General features: G+C 35.7%; 1 protein-coding gene across 8 annotated transcripts in view; it reads right to left on the reverse strand.

Moving 5' to 3' along the window:
- The window catches only part of SGCG (sarcoglycan gamma), a 125,992-nt gene that overhangs the window by 38,080 nt on the left and 64,881 nt on the right, over positions 1 to 23,031 (reverse strand). For all 8 annotated transcript variants that reach the window (XM_021379457.1, XM_021379465.1, XM_021379439.1 and 5 more), the window contains 2 exons: positions 9,295 to 9,396; positions 6,033 to 6,120 (listed from right to left, as the gene is read on the reverse strand). In XM_021379457.1, the coding sequence (XP_021235132.1) occupies positions 6,033 to 6,120; positions 9,295 to 9,396 (190 nt within the window). The remainder of the gene's footprint in view (positions 1 to 6,032; positions 6,121 to 9,294; positions 9,397 to 23,031) is intronic.

Here is a 23,031-nt window from a genome sequence, read left to right on the forward strand (position 1 = left end):
AAATCACCTTCTTCAGCCTCTTATATTTCATGTGCTCCCAGTCCCTGACCATATCAATGATGCCCTGTGGGAGTCTCCCCAGTTTGCAGATAGCTCTGTCATACTTGAGGTGAAGTTGAACACAGCATTCCAGCTGTAATGTCAGGAGTGGGATAATGCAGCCCAGTATGCTATTAGACCTCATTGCCACAAGGGTACACTGCAGATACACGTTCAACAGTTCACTAGGGTGGGGGTTCTTTTTCTGCAGACCTACTGTAGAAAGATAAGGCTCTAGCACCTTTTTTTGGCCATAACTGCCATCCAGAGTCGAGTCACCTTTAAAAAGAAAGCACTGTTACACTTTATACCAACATTTCAGATATACTTAATTATCCAAATTCTGTAGAAGGTTTTAGTCACAATAAATTTCAGCTATTTTAAGTTAACCTTTATGAAGTCATCTAGCGTTAAACAGTGCCAATAATTCAATCTTCTTATTACTTCAAGGCAAGAAAGTACCAATTCCTCATATTTAGCATTAACTTCTATCTTGAAATTCTCCCTCAGTGACTTATGTTAATGCTTACTATACAATAGGAACCAAAATATGTTGTTTGGGATTGTAAGTTTACTGGAGACTACAGAAGTGGAGAAAGATATGAAGCATTTAATAATTTGATTTTCTTCATCTATTTTGAATTCCTAATTCCCATGAAAATAAAGGGGGGAGGGAGGGAAGCTACTCAGATGAGTAATTGCTCTCTGACGAGAGCTTGGTATCCATGATCTGGTTCTTTTCCCACGTAATACTTCATATGAACATGATTTCCCAAATGTTAGCTTCTTTTCAGAGCTAAACTATCTTGACTTACACACATGTTTTTTTAATTCTTCTAGAGGCAATAGAAGGGACAGCACAGGACTCAAATCCCCTTGGACAGGTTAAATTTTCCCTTAACTGCGATGCTTGCATATTTATGCAACTACCTGATTGATTAACTTTTAGGGGAATTTTGAAGTTTGGTTTAAGTCAGCTTTGCTGACCCTGAAGATCATCACATATTTCTTTATAAAGATTACCACATTTGGGGCCAACACGTCAATCTGCTATGGTAAACAGCTTACTGTACATGGGACGTAAACATCCATGAATGGTATTTTTTTCCAGAAGAGAATATCATTCATTTGAGTCTAAATATCAAACTGGTTGTAATGACTAAATCACTATTTATATAAATAAGCTTTTGTGAAGACATACTTAGCTAGCTTTAATTTAAATGCACGCTGATTACCACTTACTATTTTCCATGATTTAACATTTTCCAAAGTTATAACCAGTTAGATACACAATGGTCTCACAAAAGTCTAAGAGTGTATGCATTTAATATAGAACAGAGACACATCTGTCACACATTAAAACAGGAAATTAGGAAAAAAATTAGCAGCCACCTGCTATTCTCTAAATTTTGCCTGATCTGAGTCAACTAAGCTTTCCTTTTAAATAAAGCTAGAATGTATGCCTTGATATGATCAGATTCATAGGCAGCTAAAAGCCTTATACCCTGGAGGTAAAAATCCCTACTTTCATCCTCTTGGAACAAATAATGTAGGTTCTCGATCACAGGAAGACTTAATCACCTCAAAAATACTTCAGTGAAGTTTGCAATTTATCTTTCTATTAATTACTCCTATGTTGTATCTTTCCTTCTTATAACCCAGCTGGACAGCAATTAAAGTTGTGCAAATAATAATCTTCCTGCAGTACAAAGATCTTCAAGAAATATGTTCTGGCTTTTATCTTAAAGATAAGAAACAACTTATTTGGACAAAAATGAAGTTTTTAATGAAAGCCTTCTGGGAAAAGTAAAGAAGGAAAAGCTAAATGATTTTACAATGCTATTAATTAAGTCAAGTTTATAAAACTGGCTTCAGGGTTTTCCCTGTAAAAACACCATCAAACTCTTCTTCCACACATCATGCTTCATTAACACTGTTTTCTTCCCATTATGTCTCTAATGAAAAAAATACCATTGCTTGAGAATGAAATATCAAAACGCTGATAAGAAAAACAGTAATGGTTTGACATTGGAGAGTAGTAGTTTACAGATGGCAATTAATGCCAGTGAAACGATATCTTAGGTACAAACATCTTGTTTCCTCAGAATGTTGTTCCTGTCTGAAAGAAGAGGGTGGGGTGGCTTAGATTGATGTGATGTACATGAGAAGGGTCTCTAGGCAGAATTTTGACTGTAATTCAGCTTTCAGACTGCATAAACCATTTTGAATTTTACCATATTCCCATGCTTTTGCAGCGGTGCTGATTTCATGTTTCAAAGTGCAGAACACTTTCATAACACACTTATCTAGATCAATTTCCTCTAGTTTTAATAATTTAAACTGAACTCATGGCCTGAAGATACTGACATCACTGTTACTTGGTGTACATCACGGGTGTCCAACCTTTTGGCTTGCCTGGGCTGCACTGAGTGAAGAGGAATTGTCTTGGGCTGGATAGTTGCTCCAAAAGTAATGCCTCATATTTATTTCCATGGAAATTAGAACAGATATAAAAAGCACAAGAACACTGTTTGATAAAGCAAATTCTCAGCAACAAAACAGTAGTTTTCAACATAGTCACCCCTATTAGCTGTCCATTTTCACTGGTGATGAACAATAGCCTCCTTACACACTAAAAAAAATCTGTACCAGTGGAGGTGACCCACTGTCGCCACTGATGAAATGCACCATCCACCATCTCACTGGGCTCACATCCACTGTTTGGTCTCCATGAACATTCACCAAGCTGTGATGAATGTCAACAGATGACAGTTTTTCTGTCAGGAAATACTGAGAACTCAGTATTTTCTTTTTTTTTTAGTTTCAATTTCTGAAATTTTTAAAGTTTTCTTCCTCTGACAGGCAGTCAAATATATTTGCATTCATTGAGGCTTCTGAAAGCAGTGTAATTATGGAACAAATTCCAAAACACAGCAAGATATGCAGCACTTTTATAAAGAGCTACAACATCCACATAATTTCTGCAAGAGGTATGCCATGCAGGTAAACTTAGGAGAATGTAAAAGCTTTAAAACAAGTGCTCTAAAGGTAAAAGCTGCTCAAATTTGAAGTGATTCGTGACAGAAACCATGTTCATTCTTGGGTAATATGTGTCTGTTATTTTCATGTGAAGAATTCCATAGAAACTCCTCAAGATTTGTTTCACATCTCTCTTGTGACTTACTTCTATTGAAGACAGTATTAAAATCACATTTAATAAGTCATTAAAATATTTTAACAGATCATCTGAATCACAATCTTCTGTAAGTTAAAAGGTACTTCTGTTATGATTTTATGAGTGATATTAGATTATACTGTCATCTTTGGAATGATCTCAAACTTATGTATAAAACTGCTTCTCTATGGTAACTGTTCATACTGACAAGATGAATGGAGTATTAAGAGGCAATTTCAGCATGCTGGCAATTGTTAAAGGCATTGATTCCTTAACAAAGGCTTGTGCATATGAATTAAATTAGCTACACAACTATTTTTCAGAATTCTTACAAGGGAACTTCATTTTATATGCATACATTTTGACTGGCTATGAAGAACAGCTCAAAAATATCAAGCTATTTGTAGATGGTCATTTACTCTAGTAGACTGTTGCTTGCCCAAGTCATTGCTGCTTGACCACATCTTTAGGTATTAAGATTTCTTTACAGTATTATCTTTTTATTGGCCATCCAACACTTTTCTATCGGTCTAAAATTAGTATTATTTAATATAAGAAATATTTCATGTTAGTGTTTACAATGGTACCAACTACCCCAGCTATCATCATTTAAGACCAATTATTAATGAATTTGATAAATAGAATTGCTGGTCAAAAAGAGATTACTTTGACGTGAATAAAATTCACGTTATATGTAAATGCATTTTCAGCACTTTCTTTTGATATACTTTGATTTTCACAGGCTCAGTTTGTTATTTTACTCTCTTCCCTAAAAATATATTGTAGCAGTTCTGAAAAGAGCAAGCCAAAGTGATGTCAGAAGTTCCCTGCTTCACTGTTGAACCTGAGATGCTTTAATAGTCAGACTTCCTTTAAGAGATTTGAAATGCAGGTCTTGTAGCTTAAACTCTGCTCTTTCATACTGGTTGTCTAAGCCAGACACAGCATGTCTGGACAGCACCAAGTATTGGGCATTCCTTTGGGAACAGGTTAAGAGGCAGAAGATCATAAAATAAAACAACACTGACTTGTACATTACTGGGAATGTAGACAGAAGAATCAAGTGATGAAAAGCAGAAAAACAGAATTAAACCATCAATGAAGAAAGAGAATACTTTGAATACAAGAATGGCACTTGCTATAAATGAGTCACTATGGCCAAGACTGCTTCCATTCAGCAAAGACGCCCCTCTAAATACCACCGTCCCAGTATGAACGTACTGACCCTTCCCAGTCTATTGGGTCTTCAGCTTACAAGTCTTCTTTGATCCAGATATCTCTAGCCCTACAGAGCAACTAGTTTTAATTCTCTACGTATTTAAGAAGGCACATATCCAAGTTTTCTCTGTCCTGCTCTTCTTTAATGCTATCAGAAGGAGCCTATGTCGTGACTGAGAAGGAAGAAAGAGGAAATGAAAACAGAAAGGTCTGAAATTAGTTGTTCTCTTTGTGAGGCTTCATTTTCCAAAGGTATGATACATACTCAGTGGCCAGCACAATTATAAAAATACCTTTCTTTTCAGTAAAATCTATCATGTATACTACAACCAGCACTGCAGCTCTCTTTGTTAAGAAGAATGATACACTACAGGTGACTATCTCAGAATGCTCGTGTAAGGACCTCAATTACAGGACATGTGCAAGAGACCAAATGAGCAATTTATCAACAGAACTCTTCAGTGCCTGCATTTTTTCCCCACAAAGCCTCTTACTTCTTCATGCATAAATATCTCCATGAGAAGTGATACACATTCTCCCCATCAGTGGTATGCCACGTTTCTGGCTTGAAATATGGAGGAATATTATCTCCACAGGGGAGTAGTTTCTTAAATACGTTGAGAGTATTACCATATTAAAATATGGTAACAGAACTGATTCTGGCAGACATGAGAGCAGCTTTTTTCACTTTCATGCAAAAGCACCTACTAATGATGGGGCTGCTCATCTGACAAGCACCTACACTCAATTCATAATATTCACAAACATATTTATAGCAAAACTTTCCTACCAGCAGTTCTAAGTCATGAAGTTTGGACACAGCCTGTCAAAAAATTAATCAGGTTTTTGGGTTATTCTTAGACAAGATTTTAACTGCAAGTTTTGCAAATTGGGCAGGGATGAGGCTGGACAAATTAGAGTGGTGTTAAATGATCTGCTCTGCAGTCAGCCCTTCTAAAAGAGCACCCTGAGAACTTCTCATCAGGCAGGATGGGGACTGGATCACAGCGCAGGTGAATAGCCAGTCCCACAAAGTGAGTCCACAAACATACTGGAGCAGACAAATCACCTGCATATGTTCCACAGCACTGAAATTTTGACCATGTGATGTCTACAGTTTGGGTCATATAGTCACTGGGTGGTTAATTATTGCAAAACATCTTAATAACTGTACCAATAATAAGAAACTAGAAGTGGTATATATTTAATACTCATAATTATTACCAAAATGAGATATGAATTCCCCTACCATAACTTGATAAATATTTATGAGCATTTTTTAAGAGGAATGATTCAGATCTTTATAATGGAATGAAAAAAAGAGATCTGAAAACATTTGAAGGCAAACTTGAGATTAATTAATGACCTTTCCTGCATAATTCTGCAAGAAAGAAGTGCTTCAAATACTTACATAATTAATGCTTAATTGAGAGATGGAAAATACACTGTTGCCATTTATTAAGCGGTAGCCAGACTATTCAAATATGGCCAAAAAAGTAAAAAAAATTGTGTTTAACTTTTTATATCATCCAAGATCCTTAGAAGTATTTATTAAAATATTTCTCAAAGCAGTGATCAAGGAAAAATTAGTAAGACTTACCCACGTTTAATCTGCCTGTGACTTCTCCATTAGAATTGCGAGCATTCACAGTCACATTGTGAGTAGACTGGAGAAGCAGCGATGAGTCCTGAAGTATGGAGAAAAAACTGTAGATTCAGCAGAATGCTTAGAATTGTAAACAATTTTCAAAATATACAGTCTCATGTTTATATTAAATCTGTCACTGAAAGAGCTTTGCAGTTACAAAACCATCCACAGATGTTATAATTTGGACAAATATTTTTGATTATTTAAATGATATCAGATTTAAAATAAGAAAGCAATTATAGAGGATATTTCCAGTGACCAAAAGCTATGTTACTGGGCTGATGAACATGAATTCTAACATATTATTTTTTGAAAAAAAAATTGTTTATTATATTTACTACTTTTCCATATTTGATTGAGACTTCCTGTAAGACAATGGCATAAGTATCAGGGAATACGTGATACAGAGAGGGTATTAGCAGGCTGCCTGTTTGTGACCTCAGAGGGGATCCTCACTCCTAGATAAACAGGCAAGTTTCTAACTGCTGGAATATCGTAAATCACAGAGTCATCTAGGTTGGAAAAGACCTCTAAGACCACAACGTCCAACAGCCTCTTTCACATATACAGTGTCTGGTACTTCTGGACTCAAGCCAGCATCTTGAAAGGTGAACCCTCGAAAATCACTCCCAAGTCATGTTTCCTGTTGTAACCTAATGCTTAGAGCATGAGTTAACCTCATAATTTTGTACGCATTTTATGTGAAGAATTTTGCTATAAAAACGTACCCAGTAACAGTGGTAAAAGCAATGCATGATCTGCAGCGCAACTTCCATATTTTTATTAAAATGGATGGAGGAAGATAGGCTATCTCAAAAGAAGTTACTCAACGAGCAAGATAAATGAATTGTTTTATAAATTGTATCAGATAGCAGTTATAAATCATTATTGTTGATTCATGAATGATATCAGTCAGTGAAGATCAGGTAAATATATTACGTTTAAGCACCTGTGCTAAATCACCCACAGTGCTGGTCATCTCTGTTAAACTTATTTGATCGCTGTTCATTTTAAAAATGAATTATTAATTTGTGATATCAATTTTAAGTGTGAATAAACTATATTGTAGACCTGCAACTTCCACATGTTGTTGACTAATTAAAATCTAGTAACGCATTTCTAAATGCATATCTTTCATCCTGCTATGAATATGTATAAGCTAAAATTGAATGGTATTGCCCACAACTTGGCATAATGAAGGTATAAAGTTGTAATAGGCTCCAGAGATGATGCACAGCAAGTTGATTTTCTGCTACATATTTTCTTAGCACTTTGGAGGCCTCATTAGGTGAGAAAAGCTGTTAGAAAACTGCAAAGAGAAAACACTTAAGGCAAGAGAGAAAGCTGCTATGATAGCCCAATTCTCTAACAGACGAACTTAGTAAAAGAAGCCATAACAAATAAGCAACTTTATGATAATAAATATATAGAGTGACACTCAGGAGAGCAAGCTACAGGCAATTAAGCCTCTCTGGAGGCTTATGCTCAATCGAGTTTAAATGTTTTAAAAACAAGGAAGCAAACTAACAAGCAAGCAAACAAACAAAACCCTGATGAATGATCAGTTCATAGGGGGCAGAGACATCCAGTAGCCTCCAGGCTCTAATTAATACATGCTACTAATGATCACAATGGGTCATTAGACAGCTAAGCATAGATTAGGTGCTGCCACACCTCTTGCTTTCTCTATTGTACTAAATGTACTGAGAGATGGAAGGAATATTAAAAGAGCACAAAGGGCAGCTGAACATTGCACAACTATTCTTCTGGGCAGAGGAAATAAAGTACTAGCTATGTCAGTTTTAAAAAGTTACATGTCTTATTGGATAAACAACCTCAAGGGAAATTCATGTAAGCGCATAAGCAGTGTTCCCACTGCTTATGAGGCAGAAGAGAACACAATATAAGAAACAAAGTGAAAATATAGATTTAATAATGGGATCTCTATGTCTAAATGAACTGTTCTTCCTACTGGAAGTATTTATTGAAGAAAGAGAGAAAAAGGAAGGCTTAATAAACATAAAATACGTTGGTACTGCTTGAATTTCAGCCATGGAGCATTTCAACAACCTCATCCTAAACTGTGTATCAACCATGTTATCTGATGCATTTATTTAAATTTTCTCTTGCTGTAGCAATACCAATGCTACTGTTCCTTTTAATGACCTGGTAAAAATAATTATGTGATGGTGGAATGAAAGAGTCAAATTTGGCTTTTACTCTCATTGAGTATTCTGTGTATAGTATTCTGTATATTCTGTGAAATGTTCCACTGGTTGATTAAATTGCTCATAACTGTTTGGTGAGTTTGGATGACAGAAGATATTTCCAAAAAAGGTACTTTTTTTTTTTTTGGCAAGAAGCAGATATTGCTCTCTCAAAAAATTACCTGTATAAGTTTCAGAATTCATGTAAATAATTCAAAATTAGGTTAGTTAGGTTCTTTCTTCTTAATGAAAACTCAGTATTCCAATAGAACATAAAACACTCAGTGTTTTAAAGTCAGTCTGCTTAAGAAATGCTTTCTTTGACCTAGTATGAGATTCGTATTTTCCCTCAATAATAAAATTTTCAGTCTATGTAAACAAGATTCCATCTGAAATCTTTCAATTTAGTCTTGTAGGTTTTATAAACACACATATTCGAAGTGTCATACTTTTAATACTGATGCCCCAGAATTGGCAAAAATTGAGTTTAATAGAGAAATAATAGTTTTTCCTACGAGATCCTCTAATTTTATAGATATTTAAACATTTCTGTGAGCTTTTAATGAATGAATAAACAACAAAAAGCAGTTTCACAGAATAGCATGCATGAAAAATAGCCACAATAAAAATAATAAACTTTCTACACACTCCTAAAATTTTATCATCACTTGTGTACACTGACCTTCCTAATTCCTCTTTCAGCAATTTTTAAGCTTGTACCTAAAAAAAAGTTAATTTTGCAACAGTATCAGAACAGTAACCCAATGATAATGCTTGTGAAATATTTATCATATTCTTGCATTATATATTCAATACAATATTCATATGTACCTATAAGACTATTAAAAGCATGGAAAAATGTGTGTGTATACTATGTATTTTATAAAACGTATATATAGTTTATGCATTATTTTTTCCCTGACAGGTACCTAGACTTAGCATAAATCCAACTGTTCATTAGTGCATTAATTTTATTCCAGCACTATATAGAATGATTACTTGCTTACCACTCGAGAATGGATTTCTTTGGCATAAAGTGGGAATAAGAATTCAGATTCCCCTTCCAGACGAAGGCCTTCTTTCGTAACACGTAGATGTCCCATTCCAGTCTGAGGAGAAGAAGTAACAATTATGTGCATTTTAATATTGTTGCTCTATTTATTTGTTTTCCTTTCATAAACTGAACATTTCCAGAGCTCCTTGCCTCAAACCTATAGATAAAGATACTTGCAACAACTCATTTAAAACAGCGAGAATTTCTCATTTATTCCAGGAACATTTTTTCTTTAATGAATTCTAGCTTTCAAGAAACAGTAAAGCAGGGATTTTTAAGGAAAAATACAATATTACAGTCATTATCTCAAAAGGAAGTGCTCTTGTACTGCCTGTGCTGAAATATCTTTTATATTTTCCTTCTAAACATGTCGTGAACAATGAAGTTTTACACAAAAAGTCTCAAAACCAAATCTTATGGTCGATTGTACCTCATCATCTATCAATGGTATACATCACACAGAATGCAATACTTCTAAGCCTACTGAAGAGACAAATGGAGATTTATAGTTGCATCTATTTTCAATAATGACTTTTCTTTTAATTCATTTTTCTTTCTTGGATGTTTTTTCTCTTCTGATTGTAGGCTAAGGCTCCACCTCTCACACTATTACATTCCTTTCTGTCACTTGCTTGTAAGCTTCTGTACCTTCCTCTTCCTCTCTTAGTCTCTCCCTCACAATTTGAGCCCAGTTCCACTTTCTACCCTTTTCAATCCATTTAAAATTTTCTCTTTCTTTCTCCATTACCACAGAATTGGTAATGTGAAAAATGAAGACTTTCAGACTTCCCACAGGTATTTAGCTAATTTATAAAGGATTCACCCCCTGCCCCACCAATATAAAAAGTGGGAAAAATGCTGACAAAATGTATTGCAGCCCTTACAACTCTGCCACACATAAAATTATTCCAAGTACAAATGGCCTAAATCTACAAGAAGTTGGTGGAAAAGCTGCATTAGAACAATAAATCCCCAAACAATTTCCATTCCAAATATTTTTCAGGCTGTTCTCCATGTAAGGAGAGAAGAGGCAATAGATGATAGGCCACTCATGATATATCAGTAACCTATTCAGCTGATTAATTAAAAAAATATATTGTTTTTCATCACTAAACATAAAGTTGTGGCTTTAAAACACTATGGTTATTTTCCAGTATTGCATGTTCTCACTGATGAAATTAATTACTTTATATGCAAAATGTTAAGTAACATGTCTAACCATCATTTGGTGAAAAATATTTTTTTTATTATTCCTTTACAGGCTTGAAGAGAGATGAACAGAAACAAGCATGGCGTAAACTTTGCAAGGTAGGAAATATTCGTGTTAGCAGTTTATTCCATGGAAGAATACAACTGAGATTCCTCTTCAGCACGGATTTATTTGAGGAAAGCAGCTTTTAGAATAGCTATTTATGGAATCTGTTATTTAGTTTCAAGTATTTTACTGCTTTGAAATATGTAATGATGTACTGACTTTTCTCAATGGCACTAGATGCAATTTCTAAATTCTATCCATTACAAACCTTTTAAAAAGTAGCTAGTATGAACTGATACATCTCATGAGGCAAAACTAAAATAGTACCTATGATGAGCCATCTATGGCTTCAGTAATCACAATTCCTAGGCATCACTGAGTGATATAGGGGTATGCTTCTCTGACTTGTAACACAGAACAGAGATAATTTCAACACTATAAAAACACAGAGGTATTAAAACAATTTTGAAAAGTATGGTAAGAACATATCAGGATTGTTTAAAGAAATACCATTAATAAAAGCCTTTCATTTAATGAACTAAATGTAGGATCTGATTGTCTGCTCTCATCTCATGCCTTTTTGCATTAGGTGAAAGGAGACTATAATAAACTTCATAAGGTTTCAACACAATTGCAAATTTTTTCCTGGAATATAAGGAACTAAATATGCAGTATATTAACATAGAATCATAGAATGATAGAATGGCTTGAGTTGGAAGGGACCTCAAAGATCATCTAGTTCCAACGCCCTGCAGTAGGAAGGATTGCCAACCACTAGATCAGTCTGCCCAGGAACCCATCAAACCTGGCATCGAGCGCCCCCAGGGATGGGGCATCCATCCACAACTTCTTTAGGCAGACTGTTCAGTGCCTCACCATTCTCTGAGTAAAGAATTTCTTCCTAACATCCAACCTAAACCTCCCCTCTTTCAGTTTAAATCCATTCTTTCTTTCTTTATCCCATTCCCCACTTGTCCTATGTCATACAGTAAGTTAAAAAAAAAAAAAGACACTGACAAATTTGAAATTTAAGAAGGCAGAGGAAGAAGTAGTAATTAATTTTTGTTCTGAAGCAGATCAGGGAAAATTAACAAACTCCTACACTGTCTTTGGCTTTGCCAGGAAAAGCTTTTTAGCAGACAAAAATCCTTAACTGATGTTGAAAATTATGCAATGTATTCAACAAACATTTTCTAATGGATTTAAATATTGCTATAATGATTATTCTAAAAATGCTATATAGACAAAACAATGTGTTTGACATCAAAAATTATACACCGCGTGGCAAAATATAACATTTTAACTTACATTCAAGTTCTTTTTTTTTGCAGTAAATCCTGTCAAATCACTCAAGATTACTTTAAGTACTTTGTATAAGTCCTCAAGTACATCTTGTTTTCATCAGATATTTTGTTTAATCATTGTCACAATACTCATGTTCTGACACATTAGAGTAAGAGCATCATCACCCATTCTCATCATCTGACCAGAGGGAAATTCTATCATTCCCCAGTGATAACAGGCAAATTGGAGTTACATGGAATGACAAGAGAGGGATTTGGGATAAACAGCCACCATAATGCACTGAGATCCAATGATTAGTTCCAGAAAAAGAAATAATATAATAGCAACACATTACGTTGTTTCAACAACCATTCTACTTCTCATGTGATGACTTAAGATAAGTCAATTATTATTTACCGAGTATTGAGACTTCCACGGTGATAAACTATGTTGCTGCTTTTGATTCCACAGATTTATTATGTTCCTATTCAGGTCCTTGAATAAAAATATTTCTATTGACTTGAGGAAAGAGTCCAAATGTAAGTTAGATGCAGACTTTGATGCAGTTACACCATGTGACGGAGAAAAAAAAGAATGTTTCATTAAACACAGCAGATGTATGGCAAGCCTGGACTCCTGTCATCCTGACAGTGGTGACTGTCAATGCTTGAGCGTGCCAGCCCTGAGCTCTAACAGACCACTGTGAGACTCTTATGTTTTCTATATACCCAAAGCTTTCAGCAAAGCAGGAACTAAGCTATATAGGAGGATGAAATGGTATCTCTCTGTAGACAATGAGCGACTTTTGCTGTTGCTGCAAGCTTGCTAGTATGGGAACTGCTGGCAACTACTAAAACCTTAGACAGCAAAGATGCAATTCAGCATTAGCGTTCACAACGATGGGATCCGTTGTTCATTTCAAAACTGGCAGATACTAACTGCAGTAACAGGATGCCTTCCGGAGCACCAGCAGACTTTTTTTTTTATCATTTGAAAATGCTCCTGAGGAGGCTAAGACTTCAGAAAGAGAGACAAGGGATTCAATAATAAACGCAAGCTTTGAGTGCATTCAAGTCCCATAAAAGCTCACCAAAAGGCTCTTTGATTCAGAATATTGGTCTAGGATATTTGACTGCTATTTAATCAATTACCTCCATAGAGGTACTCCAAGCCACCTAAAATAAGTAGCGACCACTGCTCAAATCTTAGGTAAGGCTCATGACACTATGGAACATTTGCATGGGAGGACCATCTTAAATGGATTGTCCTTCTCTTAGACTCTGGAACATGACCAGTGTGAAACATTTTTCCTCTGTAATAATAGAGAAGCAGTTCTGTTCTCCACAAAGGCAGTAGAGAAGTGTAGTATGTCTGCAAGTTGTGGAAAGGTCCTTACATTTCTTCCAGAGGACAGTAAAAGGACTGAGTCCTTCATCAAGACCAAAAAGATTCAAAAGTCTCCTGATGGGCCTGGTGGTATGGCCCTCTTCTGGCAGTGAATCTCTGCCTTTAGGAATGTGGAGAAATGACTGGATAAGGTAAATTTAGCTGGATTGGTATGGCTGGCACTAAAAGACTTTCTTGACAAAACATGATGCAATCACCTTCTCTCTTTCCATTGCTGTCATGATGGAACCTGCTGCTTTAGCTGATGGCCCCTGGTGGATAAAAGAAGAGCAACTGATATCCTCTACCTGGATTCGTGCAAAGTATTTGATGCTGTCCCACATGACATCCTTATCTCTAAAATGGTGAGACATGGATTTGATGGATGTACAACTTGATGGGTAAGGAATTGGCAGGATGGTTGCACTCAAAGATCTGTGATCAATGGCTTGATGTCCAGGTAGAGATTGATGATGTGTGGTGATCCTCATGAGTTGCTACTGGGACCAGCCCTATTTACATCTTCCTTAGCAACATGGACTGTGGGGTTGAGTGCACCCTAAGCAAGTCTGCAAATAATACCAAGCTGTGTGGTGTACTCAACATGCTGGAGGGGAGGCATGCCATCCATAGGGAACTTGACAGGTTCTCGAGGTGGGCCTATGTGAACCTCATGCAGCCCAATGAGGCTGGGTGCAAGGGTAGCTGGGTCAGGGCAATCCTAATATATGAATGCAGGCTGGAAGATGAGTGGATAAAGAGCAGTCCCGTGGAGAAGGACTTGGGGGTACTGGTGGAGGAAAAGCTCGACATGAAGCAGCTGTGTGCCCTTGCAGCCCAGAAAGTCAGGGCTGCATCAAAAGAAACATGATGAGCTAAGTGAGGGAGGTGATTCCTCCACCTCTGCTCTAGTCTTGTGAAGACCCACCTGGAGGACTGCATTCAGGTCTGGAGCCTGCAGGATAATAGACATGGACCTATTAGAGTGGGTCCAGAGGAAGTCCATAAAGATGATCACAGGCACCTCTCCCATGAAGAAAGGCAGAGAAAGTTGGAGTCATTTAGCCTAGAGTAGAGAAAGCTTTGGGGTGACATTTATAGCCAGCTTTCAATACTGAAAAGGGGCCTAGAGGAAGGATGGGGACAGACTATCAGGGACTGTAGTGACAGTACAAAGAGTAATGGTTTTAAACTAAAAGAGGGTAGATTTAGATTAGATGTCAGGAAGAAATTCCTCACTATGAATATAGTGAGACACTGGAACAGGCTGCCCAGAGAAGCTGTGGATGTCCCATCCCTGGAGGTGTTCAAGGCCAGGCTGGATGGGGCTTTGGGCAACCTGGTGTAGTAGGAAGTGTCCCTGCATACTGCTGGGTGTTGGATCTGAGTGGTGTTTAAGGTCCCTTCCAACCCAAACCATTTTATGATTCTATGACCAAGAAATTCACATGTAAAGAGGTGCACATTGCTTTGGGGGTATCAAGAGTAGAAACAAGCAGCTGTAACTCTAGGGCTCTTGCACTCACAATGACTTGCTCAGCTGAGAATAATGCAGACTACAGCTTACAAATTCAGAAGAGAATCAAATGTACATTTGGGGTTTATTTTCCAAGCCAATATAACAATATAGAAATTTCCTGCTGTAGGCACATGGCCCTTAAAAATGAGATGAGGCATAAGGAACATTCGTTCAGTTTATAGTGTTTCTAGACATCTAAATTTGATCAGTAACTTTAACCTGCATTTTCCTACCAACATACAAACTGATACACGTGTACTCACTATACTGGGACAACCACTACCCTTGTTGTATCATATCATCATTGCTTCTGCACCTTCTCAGTTTGTTAATCTCAGACTCCTCTCTGTAAAGGAAAATAAACCTGTGGTCTATATAACAGTTAAGATCTGTACCAAAAAAAAGGCATATTTTCCTCTTTGGGGAAGAAATCAAATACTGGAAAGAAAAGTACATCCATATATTAGGATGGCTGAAACAGTAAAATCTTTAAATTAAATCAAACATTTGTTTTAACATACACTCAAGTTTAAGTAGTTCCTGTTTCAGGATTCAATTCAGCTTCCTGAATATTTCACACTTTCTGAACGGAAAGTCCACACATACTTTAGTTGCCAATAATAATATTTACTTCAGAGTAGATTGGATGCAGTATTTCCATGCAGGTAAATACTTTGTCTTACTTATTGGATACTTATATTGTATGTTTAGGTCAACCCAGGGAAAGACCTTGGCAAGTTCAAACTGAAACACTATTTGTTGTGCCCCAAAGGTAGCTCAATTAATGGCTTTATAGATCCAGCTTTCACTGCAGTATTTCTTCCAGCTATTACTATTTAGAGAACTTGCTTTGCAAACAAGAGTGCACTGTTTCATTGAGATAATAGGGCTGTGGGTAGAGATTGTTAAAGAGCAATCAGCAAAAACAGGATTGGTAATGAATCTGATGAAACTCTCTGTTTGACTTACAATATCTATTTTCGTGCTAAGTACGTGCTTGGTGTAATAACATTACTGATGTCTCATCTCATTTTCTTTTGCAAGGACTCTATTTCTTGGGCTCAGATAGAGAAGGCTATCCAACTTCTGTTCTCAGATGACAATGGAGTCTTTTCTGTCAACAATATTGGTCAAATCAGAGCAGTTAGCAATAGCAAGCATTCCTGGTGCAAAAGTTAATCCCACCTGACCCACAAAGAGCTGGATAAAGCCTGAAACACCACTTCCAGATGTGCTTAGAATGAAAGCTCCTAATATTGCAATATATCATGATCTAGAAAAGTAGGTGGCCAATCAGAGCTCAAGAGTTTTGTAAGGAAATGGCTATGAAAGCTGCCAAAAACATTTTTCATACTTTTGATGTTTCCTTTTATAAAATAGAGTTAATATTCATGTTGTAGACTTTCAACGTATTTTAATTTTTTTGTCGTGACATATAGAATAGCAGTCTTTCTGAAATAGAAGTATTAACTACAACAAGTATTGCTCAAGAGGAAAAAACAGCTTCTCAAAACAGTTTCAGTTCCAGCTTCATTTCCTTGTTTAGCAGGGACCAAGTTCTTTCTCTAGTTCGGATAGACAGTTCAAAGCTGGATAATTGCTAATAAAAATCCCATTACATCTGGCATTATATTCTCTGTGACTGGCTTAGTCAACTTTAGAAATACATGCTGCTGTTCTGCATATTTACTCAGGAATGGAGTTTGTTATAAATCGGCTAATTAATCTATAATTAAAACATTTATAAACATGCAGCTTAGCTAAAGAAAAGGAGTTAGATTTCTTCTATTTGTAAAGCTTGTCAAAAGGATTCTTTTTTTTCTGAATAATACATTTCTTGAGCATCTCTGGTGAATAAGGGATATTTGCATGGTGTATGTGATTACAGAGACTCTGGATTTATTCAATAACGTAATCCTATCATTTGTACTAGGGGACAAATCATCTTTGGGTCTCAGCACCTTCTGTAAGTACACAGTGTCAGACATCTCCAGCCTGACAGAATCTGCTGTCTAAACAGTCAGAATGACAAAAATGTGAGATGAGAAAAGGACAAAAAGATGACACATCTCTCAAGAAGCCCTGTTGAAGAAGTCTGTGTGAAATGAATGAATTAAATATTTTATCTCATGTTTTGTCTTGCAGCTATAATAAAGATTTTAGAATTGTATACTGAAATGGCAATGACTGCAATTAAAAGTTATTAACCTCTAATAACAACCCAATCTACATAGATTTTTTTACATAAAAATATAATCACCTTCTGTGATGGTTCTCCAATGACATTCTTGGTAAGAAAACTGCTGTAGTTCCTATTGAGCACAATGGGAATCTACATCTTTTCAATTTTTTGTACAGTGCATCATAGTAAACCCTAGTGCGGTACTGACAATATCATCTCCTTTACCGTAGCAGCACTAATACAGCTAGATACTATGAATTAATAAAATGACAGCTTAATATGTATATTGTATACATTAATTATACAATATTTCTAATAAATAATAGAAATGACAAAGAAGTGAAGTATGATGTTGAAAAGGACAAGAGCTTTTTTGCAATTCTTTTTTAGTTATATTTAGATTTTTTTTGACAAGTGGTTCCAATTCTTGCCCTACTCTGTAGCTATGACCTGATCACACATTTTCAAAGATATGACACTTTGTTTTTCAATTTTGGTTAAAGATTAATTAAGAAAATTTTGAAAAGAAGTTTTGCAGTTGTGAAGCCAGTGTTTCAAAATAAAAAGTCAGGGGAAGGCTTCACAAGTCACATACTTCCCAGCACAGTTAATGAGAATTTTGTTTACATCCTAACTCTATATTATTTACATTATATTTATTACTTTATTGAATACATTTTCCCCACAACCACAAATATAAAGAAATAAGTATTTGGAAAAGTGTTAGTAAGCAGGCACATATGAGGCTATTTTAAGTGTGGAGAAATATGAATTATCAGAATTGTTTTGTTTGAGCAGACAATGAGGGACAGATACGGTTTTTAACTGGAAGAAATTTCAAAAGCCACAAAGAAAGTAACTTTTTTCAAATATGCGAGAACATTGTAAGATGTACACAGAATATATATGGAGATGTTATCTGTACTAAAAGTGGAGAACAACTAATCAGAGTTTAAATAAAAGACAAGACAGGTCGTGTAAATGTTAGCTAATTAATGAAGAACAAGATATGAAGATCTGGTATTAAACTTTGAAGAACCAAGAACATAAAGGTTTTCCATTTACTTCTGTGGACATGACAAGTAGATTTCTTAAAGTGATTGAATTAGCAACTGGAAAACAGGAATGGAGCAAATTGTAGGAGCAGTCATGTACTTCCAGAGTTTACAGATTTGGGGATTTGCAAAAACAGTAGTAAGGCTACTAGTAAAATCTTTAGTACGCTCAAAACATCTTCAAAGACATGTAAAGGTATCAAAGAAACCACTGATATTCTTTTTACTTTATATCGAATATTCTTTTTACTTTATATATATTTACTTTATATACAGCCAAAGGTTACTGTATGATTCTGAAGAATGGTACATTCCGTTCTGACTTTGTTTCCCATATACTCATTTTCTTTGAAAAAAACTGTAAATAACAGTTTCTGTTGGGGATAAGAGAAAGAATCGATAAAACAATGGAACTCCAGGAGTATAATTCATTATTAATACTCCTGAAATTGTCCTGCAGCCAAATCTCTATATTTAGGTAAATGGACTACTAATTCTAACCTTATCAAATGGGGATACTGATGTGGGAAACTGACTGTTAGATAATATTCATTGCCCTTTTCCAATCTTTTGGTGCAAAAAGGTCCCAGTCTTGATGGAGGCCTCCTTGTGCCAAGCACTGCAGAAATGAACAGGATGTATTAGCTGTGAGTACCAGTAAGACAATACAGAAAGAGGAACATGACATATAAACAACATAAACAAACATTGGGAGCCATCAATAATGTAAACAAACAGAGGGAGCCACTATTTGAGAACAGTAATTACTTTTCTGTCTCACTGATTTCCACCGGAGCTCAGTAGGCTCAGGTCATTTTAGTGCTGGACTCAAAACATACACATCCTGAGTCCAACATTGAAAAGCAGCAATTGAGAAACTGCACGTTTCTGATCAGATGGTGGGATTTCATGCATGAAATGATTTGTATGTGGAGCACAGAAATAGAAATTTAACCAATTTGTCCAATTTTTCCATCTCACAACTATTTCAGTAGTTTGGGCTTGACACTTTGGATGCTGAATGGAGAGTAGATGTGTGCTGCAGTGTGCTTCTCTGGCCTTGTCCCAGTGGCGGTTCTCTGGAAGCCCCTGATCCAACATTTTGTTTTTATCAGTGTCCTCCACCTCAACCATTCCGTGTCATTTCACATTATTCTGAGAAATGTTACTGGAAATCTTCACTGAGTATGTGAATCTCCGTAACAGTGCTGTTGAGTATATGACCATCTGAAGACAAATAGAAAGACTTTAAGAAGGGTTACCTCTGTAATGAAGTCAGCTGAAAGAACTAGAAAAAAAAAAACAGATAAAGTTTCATGGACTTGTATCATGTCACTGGTGAGCTCCATGAATCGTAAGTGCCATCAGGCCTATCGTTCATCACTGCTATTTCCTACAGCAGAATACCTCTGATTGCTCCTGTGAGCAAAAATATGTGTAAGAAAAAAGCAGTTGCATGTTAAAAGTTACTAATTGTGTCATGGCTCAAGAAAGAAGATATGTCAGGCTGAGGGACCAGAACTTCTGCTATTCCTTTGGCAGACAGTTTGCCAAAATCTCATTTAAATTTCCCCATGTAACTTAAAATTAGTAAAGCAGCATCAGTAGCTGAAATCAAGCCGTTATGATTTCACCTATTCAGAGCTCCTAAATTTGCATGTACACTAAAATCAGCTTTTTAAAAAATCTTAATCAGTATTATGAATTAATCCAATAACTGTAAACTTTTTTTTTTATTTAAACAACTGTTCTTCCATACTCTTCTATATGCACATGATCTGATTATAATTTAGATTAATCAAAAACACAGAGGTCACTACTGAAAAGTTCAAATTTCTTGGATAACTGATTTTCTGCAGTAGGTCTCTTATTTTTTTCAGCTATTACTCTTTCCATAAAATATTTAGATATTCACTACCTGATAAAGACAGTGAGAATAACTGTAGCCTGGTTGGTGGGAAATTATATCTAACTTAATTGAAAAATGGCAAAATAGAACTCCTCAGGACTGTACAGAGTGGAAACTATAAATATTGGTGTTCTGATATGAGAAGTTTTCAGTAAAAAATAGGATTAGGATTTGCGAATAATTAAGTATTTTCTATTTTACTTGATGATTAAAAATGCAGCATTTTCAAAATGGCAACTAATTCAATGGAGCATACATTTTTAATGATGAAGTGCATAGGAAAGCTGTACAGGTTCATTAGTGTATATATTTGCAGTGAAGGAGAACTCTTGCTGTGAAAGATTGTTCTTTACTGTACACTTTTGTTGCTGTCTAGTCTGGTTTTAAATGTTCCAAATGATTGGTCACCCACAATTTAGTAAGACATGCTGTTGCACAGTCTAGAAAGTCACACTGTCAGAAAGTGTTCGATTTTCAGTTAAAAATCTCCTTTCTTCATCACATTCTTAGTTTCATATTTTTCATATTTCCTTAAGCAATCCTCTCCTTCTTTAAGGCCACTTATAAAGTGGTTAAATAGTTGTTTAAATAATTAATTACATAATAAGTTAATGTCTTTCAAAATACTTGTAATAGTCATAGATCTAGACCTGTATCATTACCTACCGACTAGTGTATATACAAAGCTATTGCTTGGTAAGATTATATAAAGTTACCTCTTCAGTATTTCCTCATACAATTGAATGTAAATAAATTTACATTGCCTTATAGAAAAATTCACAAAATAATTAAAAAATCAAATTTATTACTTTGTGTACACTAATTATTAATTGCACATGAGAATGAGAAAAGATTAGCAAAGTGGTATATGTGAAATAAAAGTTTTGGGTACAGATATGTGAGTAGAGCAGTCATTAATTACAAGTGACACAAATGAAGAAAATACCTGTGAAATATATTTGGAAAGCACTGTACCTGTAAGAACAATTACTACAGTTGACCAGTTTATTCCAGTCCCAGAAATACATGTGCTTAAAGAGAAACTGGAAGATCACTCTCTAGTCAATAAGTACAGAGATCTTCCCAATTCCCATTGTCTATGTCAGTATGTCCACCTGAAGTGCAGATACAAGAGCAAGTTAAAATTTAGAACCATAGAATCGTAGAATCTTTTGAGTTGGAAGGGACCTTTAAAGATCACCTAGTCCAAATCCCCTGCAACGAACAGGGGGACAAGAGCCACGATCAGAATACATCTCGATGAACTGCACATTGAGTGCTTGGCATCCATATACAAAGTTTGTTCCTGTCAAAAGGTGATCCACAGATTGCTGTAAGGCTTAGTATTTGGTCTTGACTTTCTTCTCATTAGTGACTCAGACTCAGGTCATGTTTAACATGGATGGCAGCAGAACATTATATTGAGTGCAGATTCAGGTCATGTTTAACTCAAAGTGCAGATAAAGCTCTGAAGACCTGCCAGTCTGATTTCCTAATTGAATTAACGTGGAGTTTCTGAAAAAGATGTCCTGTTACATCAGAGATGATAATCATCTGTTCAGGTGTGCTTTTCATACCTGAGTTTGAGAGTATTATGATAACATTCTATGAAATTCAACAGTGATCACTACTAAAGGTGAAGTGCTGAGGACTTGACTAACAACAGTGTGACAGCAGGGTAGGGCAGATGAAAATGATTATATTCAGGAGAAAATGTGAAATCAGTCTCATGAGCCTTGTTTTATCTAAGGAATATAAAGATAATGGAAGAGTAAAATGTGAAAAGAAAAAACAAAAACCACAGAAATCACTAGTCTGCAGCACTGCAAGCAAAAGATTATAGTTGTTAAATCATATCAGTTATGTAACAAACTAAGAAGCCAAATAGTTCTTGTTAATGCCTCCTGCTAAGCAGCTAGTCTCTATAAAGCTACAAGTACTGTAAAAACATTGTTAAGATTACCTCAGCACTGACCAAATTTCCAAATTGTTTCCCAGTTGTACAGCTATCTGGATTCAAGTCAACACAGAACTGGTATGTTGGGCAATTATTATGGGAGATATTTAGATATTTACATAATTTGAGAATCTAATTTCAAAATATAGATCCTCAAAAGTCCTACTCATTTGTACAACAGATCTAAACATACTAATATTCTTGCAATTAAAGCTAGCCACCACTGAAAATGATCATCTTAGGACTAAAGCATATAGGGATAAAGAGTGGCAATGATGACTGTTTACATAAGAATGAGTGGTTGCAGGACTTAACTGGGATGTTACTCTCCCAGATTATAATTCCTCCTTCCCCTGGGAAAATCTGTTCTCATATCTTCTTCCAGAGATCTATATAATCTAACCAAAAGTTTATAGTACATTTAATCTTGTGAGTGTTTTCTTTTTCTAGATTGTTCTTCTTCATATAAATTCATTAAGTATTAACTGGAGCAGAAGCTACCACACAAATTTCTGTCTCCAAAGTGAGTAACAATCATCTGATAGTTAAACTGTGTAATCTCTAGTCCAATAAAAATGCAATTATTCCACATAAATTAAAAGCTTTAATTAGAAGGACTGAAATATGCCCAGTCCTATAGGCTGTACCACAGTAAGGACTTGGAAAAGAACAAGGAGAGTATGGAATATTCTTACATTTCATATATTCAATATTTTTCTAGTTACATATTTTATGATTTGATGGTGTCTAGAAGGATGAACTTTAATCTCGTATGACAGCATCTAGTGATGTCCTTAAAATTAACGTGTTATAAGCTGAAAGTCAGTGAATCATTGTGAAACTACAGTCATTTTTATCAGTTAGAAATAACAATGTGAAAGAGGAAACTGAAATATGTTTTCCTGTGAAGCATTTCTTTATTGTTCCTCAGAAGTGTAAGATAGGTTAATGAGTTTCCTGGCAACATCAGATAGCCAAACACAGGACAAAACTTCTAAAAAATAACATGACAGATTGTCAATATCCCGCTTCCATGTGGGGCGGGAGGCTCAAAACTGGAAGCAGTATTATACGTACGCTGTAATTAGTACTAAGTAAAGATGGATAATCACTTTCCTTGGTCTCTGACTCTGCCCCTGTTCA

Source organism: Numida meleagris, chromosome 1 (assembly GCF_002078875.1).
Source record: "Numida meleagris isolate 19003 breed g44 Domestic line chromosome 1, NumMel1.0, whole genome shotgun sequence".
In the NCBI taxonomy this organism is placed as follows: Eukaryota; Metazoa; Chordata; class Aves; order Galliformes; family Numididae; genus Numida; species Numida meleagris.